Here is an 8,756-nt window from a genome sequence, read left to right on the forward strand (position 1 = left end):
CATCTCACAGGTAATGAACAACAGACAGAATTTGAACCAGGCAATATGGCTTTATAAGTTGCTTTTCCAAGAAAAGAAAGTGTCCTTTTCAGTCAGGAAAAGTATTAGCTTGCTGCTGTTTGTTTGAGATGCCATCTAATTATTTGCCCAGGCAGTATGTGAACTCATGGTTTTAAATGGCCTTCTTGCCTCTTACCTATGGAGCATGGCATGCACAAACCATGCCTGGTTAAAATATTGTTACTATTGATAGGAAGTGGTGAGCCATGTCCATTCACCAGGCTGTGACACAGAATAAGAGACTGAATCCTAAGGCAGGAATCAGGGCTTCAGGAGTAGGCCCCTACCGTTCTTTGCCTTGGGCAAATACATAAACAGACATTCACTAAGTCACATTCTAAGAACATTAGAGACCATGAAGTAGCTCAAATCATGAAAACGGTGTATGTTTGCAGCCTGTAATCCCATCTACCCAGGAGGCTGACAAAAGATTGCATGTGCTACACAGTGAGTTCAAGCCAGCCCAAGAAACAGTGAGACCTCTCTGCAGTGTTGGAGAAACAGCAACTGGCTGCTAGACACATATCTTAGTAGTGGAGTGATTGCTTAGCATGCTGTGAGGCCCTGAATTCCATCCCCAGTTGTAAGGAAGCAAGGAAGGAGAGTCATTCATTCATTCATTCATTCATTCAGTCAACTCTGAGGCTAGGGGTGTGGCTTACTGGTGGAGTGTTTGCATGTATGAAGCCCTGGATTCAGTCACTGGCACCACTTTAAAGAAACTCCAATGACTGCCATAGGTACTACTAAAAATGAGGCTGCAGAGATCACTTTGTCAAGAACCAATGTAGTTTTCTCCAAATAGGAAGTCAGGAACTCAAGATCAACCATCCTCCTTGGTTAGAAGCTCATAGCTATGAATTCAAACATGGCTCCTCCTGGACAGGATTTATTTTGTTTGTTTATGTATTTATTTTCGTTGGGGATTAAGTACAGGGCCTTGGATCTCTAGCTCTAAGCTGTATCTACAATCCAGTCTGAAGGGCTTGGAAACAATCATATTTTATGGATTTATATCCCTCCATTTTTACATATGTATTGATGAAATACAGAGATCTACTTTTAAGTCTGCATATGAAGGATAGCAGACTGTCTCATTCACAACTTGCTTTTTTAACTACTTTTTCTGTTTGTCATGAGACAGGGTCTTACTATGCAGCTATACTGTCTTAGAACTTGCTTTGTAGACCAGGCTAGCCTCAAACTCACAAGGATCCACCTGCTTCTGCCTCTCAAGTGCTAGGATTAAAGGTGTGCACAACAACATCTGGCTTAAACTCTACTCATAAAGCTCTTTCCATGGTGACCTTGAACCTTGCTTGGCACTGCCAGCTGCTCTCTACATGGTTCTTGTCACATTACATTTCCAGTATACTTCATTAGAGGTTTTCTCCAACTTGGACACATTTCATACTACTCATCTTTTACATTTTTGTCATTTTTTGAAACAGGGTCTTATGCAGCCAAAACTGGCTTAGTACTCACTATGTAGCCTTGGCTGATCTTGAACTCAGAATGATCCCCCTCCACCAGTCTCTCCAGAGCTGTGATTATAGGTGTGCATCCCCACACCTAGTTATCATTTGGAGTTTTATGAGCTGCACTGGTTTGCACAGGTCTCAAGTATGGCTTCTGAACAGAACCAGAGCAGCAGCAGCGGAGGCTATGTCAGGAGTACACATTTTCTGGTCACAGCACAAAGGCTGCAAGCCAGGACCCAACAGCCTGCAGGTGAATCTGGCACTCACTTACAGGTGATTGTTTAAATAATCTAACTGTGAACTCTAGGTGCAAGCACGTCTACTTTGCTACAGTTAACTCCACTGTGGCCATAAGGAACTCTGCTCCTAAAAGACATGCTCTGGCACTAGTACCTGGCACATGCTACAGTTGTTGAACTAACTGACCTAGGATGGCATTATTTTCATCTTCTTCCCAATACTAACAAATGCTCTAGAATTAAGGACTTATACTTGTCTCAAACAGTCAGACAGAGAAGAGACTGAACAAGATACCAGAGTCAACCTCTGACCTCTACCCATGCTCACACACCCATGCAAATGCACTACAAACCTTATAGACACCACCTGAGCTTTGCTACTCCACCCTTTTCCATTCCCAACCATACCAATTCTTGATGATGTTCTGCTATAGTATTGATGTATTGCCCAGGTCTCCATCTCAGACCCAAGTGATCCTCCTGCCTCAACTCTTAAATAGTTAGTATTACTGGGCACAGTGCCATACTGTTAGCCATTCCATTTCTTGGAAGAGCTTTAATGGACACCTGTGAGATATCAGGTAAAGTTGCTCTCAGAGAGTCTGGATATTTTTCTCCCTGTTTGTCATTTTTATGACAATTAGTTATACAAGGCCTGCTTAGTTTCTCTTAGAGGCAAAGAAACAAGGCAAAATGGTGTGTGTGTGTGTGTGTGTGTGTGTGTGTGTGTGTGGTAAGTTAATGTCTGTAGGAGGAACCTAGCCAAGCAGGGCCCAGTTGTAAAGCTGGTGTGTGCACTGCTCATATTTCCTCCCCAAGCCAACCTAGAATCTGACGGCCTGGCTGGAGAAAACTGATGCTGGTGCTGGATCAGGCAAGGGCGGGAGCAAATTCGAAAGAGACATCCATCCCCAGGGGCATGAGAGTCAAGGCCTTGGAACTGGAAGCCTTCTGGACTGAGGCAGCAGCAGTTCTCTCCTGAGCACATGTGGGAGTCTGATTTATGGATGGGGGTTTTGTTTCTGGCCTGGAAACTCAAGGTGAAATGGGGGAGAGTTCCCTCCTCCTCCCACCCAGGCTCTTCTGTTTCAATTCCTCTTGCCACTACAGCTAGTCTAAAATCTCCTTCCCAGGAGGAAGTTATCACCTTCCACAACAAACACTGTTAGGAACAGGCAGGCAAGTATAAACTTATCCATAACTGCCCCTCCTCCGGCCCTCTCAGCCACATCAGACTCCTGGGCTGATGAGGAAGGGGAGCAGAGGGCTGCGGATGTGGCTCCAGCAAAACCACCTCACCTTTCAAAGGCATCTGAATGCCTGGTGCTGGCTGCAAGCCCTGCCCCCACCCCCAGTCTCCATGATGTGAACTTTGTGCCATGGATGTTATTACCCTGCCTCCCCAACACTTACAGCCTCTTGTGGTTGGGTTCCCACAACCCCCTGCTGCATAGCTACCTCCCTTGGCCCATAGGACCTGACTGGAGGCTTATCCTGTCAACCTTGGCCATGATTCAGCCAACCACTCTTGGGTCTCTACACCCCTGGCTGACCTTGCTTTAATCAGAAAGATGGTCAATGAATTGGGGCGTGCCTCTCTCTACTTAGAACAGTGGGCTATGCACTTACAAACCTATTACGATTGGTATGATCTCCTTAAAGTGGTCCTGAGCCATGCCATGTTCCTAAATTGGCAGTAAGCCTATTAGGATCTGGCTGAGAGTCAGGCACGATTAAATCTTGAATATAATCTTAACATCACCCTAGGCATGCTGACTGGCCACAGGGCATACATTAACCCAGTTACTCAAGCTACTATCTGCCATCATGCCTACTTCAACCAGGTGGCCGATCTGTCTTTCAAGGCCCTTAAAGCACGCAGTCCCAGAGATCTCTGACTACTTCCATAACCTTGTACAACAATCTGGCATGTTCTTTATGGACTTTCTCATGAGGACTACTGAGGCAGTGGAGAGAAGGGTTGGTCTGTGACCCGCTTGAGACATGCTTGTTAAACACTTGGCTTAGGAGGGTTTTAATGCCCTAACCAGCAATTTGGTTTGCTGCAGTTCATAATGATGACTTTCATAAATGGATGGTAGCCATAACCACCAAAGACCTTGACTCTAGGTCAGGCCCTGGAGTAGTCTTGACTGTCTCTCTCGATGCCCTGTTGGGTAACATAAAAGTTCAGAATAGTCCCATACATGTCCTTATGAAGTCCCTTCAAGGAGCCCTTGAGAATAGGGCACATCGTGGTTCATTTCTCACATCAGATCCCAGCTGCCAGGAAGGAATCCTGGCTAAGGACAATGAGATGACCGACTTAATGATGATGACTGGTGACCAGGGGCTCTTGGAACAGGAGAGAGCACTGCATCAACAATTTCATCTTTCCTCACAAAACTTACCTAAGCTCTTGCTAGATTATCCATGAAACAATGCAAACATCTTGCAAGATCTTATGCCACCTGTGCCCTGCTTTCGTCATTTGGGCCCCTCCATAGGGGAGATGTCAATCCCTGAGATGTCAACTCCCCAGTGCTATTTGGCAGATGGATGTGACTCACTATCCATCTTTTGGTAATTTTAAATATGTACATGTTATCATAGATACTTGCTGCTCCTCTGTATATGCTGTGACCTTAATGGGAGAAAAAGCCTCACATGCCATCAAGGCTGTGAAATCTGCTAATCACCCAGAAAGCAGGTGATTTGAATTTGAGAGGCCTCTCTTTAGGCTCCCTCCTTACACCCTGATATGCCCTCCAAGATGGCTGTCCTTTGAGACCCGGTAGTCAATGATGGATAAGAACCTGCTTAGCAAGTCAACCTAAGACAGGCATGGTCAACTATACTGAAGGCCCCCTGAGATAGGGTCAACAAGGCCAGAGCGAAGAACTCTGACTCTCACTAGGTTATCAAAAATAAAAACTAAAGGGTGGAAATGTAGAAGGAACCTAGCCAAGCAGGCCCCGATGAAATGCTGGTGCACACACACACCACTGATACGTCCTCTTCAATCCAACCTGGACTCTGCTGGCACGGCTAGAGACCACTGACGCTGGACTGTTAATGCATATCTGCAGGCCAGATGTGCAAAAAGGACAAAACCAGGCACTACAAAGTTTTAAACAATATGAGTCTCCAAAAAATAAATTACTCACAGTGCCTTCCACCTCTGAATAGAGTCCTGACCAGAAGCTGAATGTACTTTTATCCAGTTGATACAGTCGTGATTTCTCAAATGTGTCCGAATCCATGATCTGTTCTAACTCTGGTGGTACATGAGTCGTTGTTTTGTATATCCTTCTCTGAAATATTTTGAAGAAAAACACTTTAGTGAGTATTTTTCGTTACACAGTAGTAATTTGCGTCAAACACTAAACAGTCTGTAGCATTAATTTGTCATGTAAGCTTGTAGAATCTGTCACATACATATACATCTTGCATTTCGTCAAGGACACTGACCACTGAAACAACTGACACAGGAAATGAAAAGCGGACAAAAACAATTCCAAGGCCAGCTGACTAGGTGGAATGGCCATCTGGCTTGTCAACGCACTTTCAGTTTGCCTGTGTGAACCGAAGTTGTGACATCATGAGGGGGCCATTCTTCCTGATCATGAGGTATGTTTTACAATATAGAAGGTAATGCAAGAAAAAAGAGAAGTATGCTCACAACACACATTAAGTGCCTTTAATGCTTTGTTATTTACTTAATACATTTAATAATTTGTTAATGAATCATCATTAAACTTGGTCCTAAAGGTCAAATTAAGTAAGAGTTAGGGAGTAACAGAAACATCAAATCTTTACAACAAATTTTCTCATTATGTCAAATTCTAAAGGGCAATTTCAGCCCCTAGGACATAACACAGGGAGCAGATACCAAAGGTATAGTAGACCTTCTACAATAGTTTTACAACAAATACTTTTCCCGTTGTATGTTAACAACAACAAAAAGCTAAGGCATTAAAGAATAACCCTACAATAATGCAACAATGCTAGGTGGTCGAGGTGCACGGCTTTAATCCCAGCACTCAGGAGGCAGAGGGAGATGGATCTCTGTGAGTTCAAGGCCAGGCTGGTCTACAGTGAGTTTCAGGACAGTCAGGGCTACACAAAGAGAAACTCTGTCTTGGAAAAAAAAAAAAAGATGCAACTCTGTTTATTAGTAAACTATGTCAGACATGTACTCAGTAACTCACCCTGCTGTTTTGATACTACATGTTTGCTTCAAGCAAGGGTACTTATGCAATTCTGAACTAAGGAAGCTTTGAGTACCTAGCTACAGTAATTTTTAACAGGTTGAACATACTAAAGACTGAGGTACATATAGCCTGATACTAACAGAAGTTTTAAATTAAAACTTGCAGTCCAGAGAGTCATGAAGGGCTGCTAGGAAATGTGGTTCAGTGGAAGAGCACTTGCCTGGCAAAGAAAGTCATAAACAGTGTAAATTAAAAGAAAACTGCAGAAGAAAAGGGCTGCAACGCTCAAGAAACAGATCCAGCAGTTAAAGGGGAAGTTTCTCAAGGACAACATAGACAATTGTTGTCCAAACTTAGGCCCAAAAATCCTAAGACGCTGTAGAGAAGGCATAGACCTGCTCGAGTTTGACGGAAGGGCTGTCGTTTACTTTCATTAGACACCAACAGGCTTGGGACCCATTATAACGTTGCAGACAACCTGTTTTGTTGTTACACAGTCCATCTCACTTAAACGTTCACATTTCTAATTAAACTGTTAATTATGGCTATCTCCAGGGAACTGTTAGCTTTTCTACTGCACTATTTAACGTTTTAAACAAAAACAAAGGAGATATTGTAATGAAATACACACACACACACACACTTACTTTGGGGCCCCAAACAACATTTGCTGTTAGGATTTTCAAAAGGCGTGCGAGCCTTGGAACGGTTGAAAAGTTTCTCCAGAAAAATGGTTTCCTAATCCTGAGGTTGAGCATGGTAACATCAATGTCATTATTCTAAAATTTTAGCACCTCCGCTTAGAAAGCGTATATCAACGACAGAAGGGGTCAAGCCCCGGTTCAAGGATTCTAAGATGCTGTAGAGCAAGCATGGACAGGCTCAAGTTTTGACGGAAGGGCAGCTCTTCCCTTCCAATAGACGCTAACAGGCTTGGGTCCCATTACAACGTTGCAAACAACTTCCAAAACCCACTCAAAGCCATAGTCACCATTGGGAAAAGTTAGGAAGCTCACTGGGGGTTACGGTGTGTAGACTGGTGCTACAGCCGGGCAAAGATTAAGGGGCTTGGGTCGAGGCTCAGGCTGGCCTAAGGCTGTCCAGAGGCTGAGGTCAGCCCCCACCACAGCCCCATGCTTACCTGCCGCTGTGCTAGGAAGGTCTCCCAAAGATACACGGTCCAGGAAAAGAGCAACACCGCCCCGAAGATTCGCTTCTCCGCAGGGAAGTCCCACATAGCGTCCACCGATGCCCACATCCCCATGGTCACCCAATCTGACCCGCTCCTTCGGCTAGCACCGGTGCCACACCGACACGCGTCCCTCAGAAAGTGCCAGTGGTGTCACCACGATACGGGTCCTTTCCGAAGGCTTCTTCAGACGCCCATCCCCTTAGCTTTGCCAGCAGTGTCACAAAGACACTCTTCCCCCTCCGGCTTCTCAAGGACCTATATATTCTGCTAGAATAAGACTTGCCCCACCTTTCCCATTTCCGGCCCGAAGACTGAGCGGCGGTGCACCTGAAACATCACTCCGGATTCTGCGCGCGGGACTCAAACTCAAAGGTTCCGGGACTTCTTCCTGGGTGACTGTGATCTCCGCCTCTCCCTTGCTTTGGCGGGTTCCCAAGAGAGGGCAGTGGACCGCGGTGCTTAACCCGGCCGGGTAAACCGGCTTATAGAAATATTTAGCGAGAACTGACAGGGTGGACCCCATTCCCACCTAGAAGTAGCTGGGAAGGATGAGACTCTAAAACTTACCGTTTCTTGTATTAACCTTCTTCTAAAGGTTAGATGTGCATCTCCAGGATAACTAGCCAAACGAGGCATTTGGGTTTGTTTGGCTTGTCTTGGAAAGTTCTGACTTCGGGAATATTAGAGGTGAAAATGACGCTAGTGAGTAGGATTTTTATTTACACATTTCATCTTATCCTCCCCATGTAAAGTCAGAGGAGGCATTTACCTGTGTGTCCTGGGACTGCATTTCTTTTTTATTTTATTTTATTTTTATTCTTTTTTTCAGAGCTGGGGACCGAACCCAGGGCCTTGCGCTTGCTAGGCAAGTGCTCTACCACTGAGCTAAATCCCCAACCCTATGGGACTGCATTTCTAACCTCAAATAGGCAGGCTTGGTGGCCACTGCCTTTAAACCAAACAAGACCTTATTTCACACACACACACACACACACACACACACACACACACACACACACACACACCACACACACACACCATCTCAAATAGGCAGGCTTGGTGGCCACTGCCTTTAAACCAAACAAGACCTTATTTCACACACACACACACACACACACACACACACACACACACACACACACACACACACACACCATCACAGCTCAGTACCGGTTTTTATCTTGAAATTCACATTGACTTTACTTGAAAAGTGAAGTCAGAATTTTTCTGACCAAAAAGTAAATATGATTTACTTAATAGTTTCTACAAAGTGATGTTGCCAATTTATATAATAATTATTTATAGTGAATTTTGATAATCCTGTAGTTCCAACTAAAATATGTAGCTCCAATTTAAAATATGGTGAGATGATACTAAAGATGTTGAGATTAAGGTTTCGAATTTCTCGACTGTGACTAAATTCATCTGCATGAGTGTAATCAGTAGAAGTCACTTGAACAAGTGAATTACTTCAACATAATAGGATCCCAAATCCTTTGGCAACCGAATGTTCTTTGGGGATTTTTTTGCTTTCAGCAAAATCAGTGGTGTACCTGATAGAACTGTCCGC

General features: G+C 44.4%; 1 protein-coding gene across 1 annotated transcript in view; it reads right to left on the bottom strand.

Annotated features, from left to right (window-relative positions):
- Positions 1-7,579, bottom strand: part of Zmpste24 (zinc metallopeptidase STE24) — a 32,009-nt gene extending 24,430 nt beyond the window's left edge. The window contains exons 1-2 of the mRNA NM_001107974.1: positions 7,136-7,579; positions 4,948-5,094 (exon numbers count right to left, since the gene is read on the bottom strand). Of these exons, the coding sequence (NP_001101444.1) occupies positions 4,948-5,094; positions 7,136-7,258 (270 nt within the window). The 5' untranslated portion in view covers positions 7,259-7,579. The remainder of the gene's footprint in view (positions 1-4,947; positions 5,095-7,135) is intronic.
- Between the last annotated feature and the right edge of the window lie 1,177 nt (positions 7,580-8,756).

The sequence above is a fragment of the Rattus norvegicus genome, chromosome 5, assembly GCF_021556685.1.
Source record: "Rattus norvegicus strain SHRSP/BbbUtx chromosome 5, alternate assembly SHRSP_T2T, whole genome shotgun sequence".
Taxonomy (NCBI): Eukaryota; Metazoa; Chordata; class Mammalia; order Rodentia; family Muridae; genus Rattus; species Rattus norvegicus.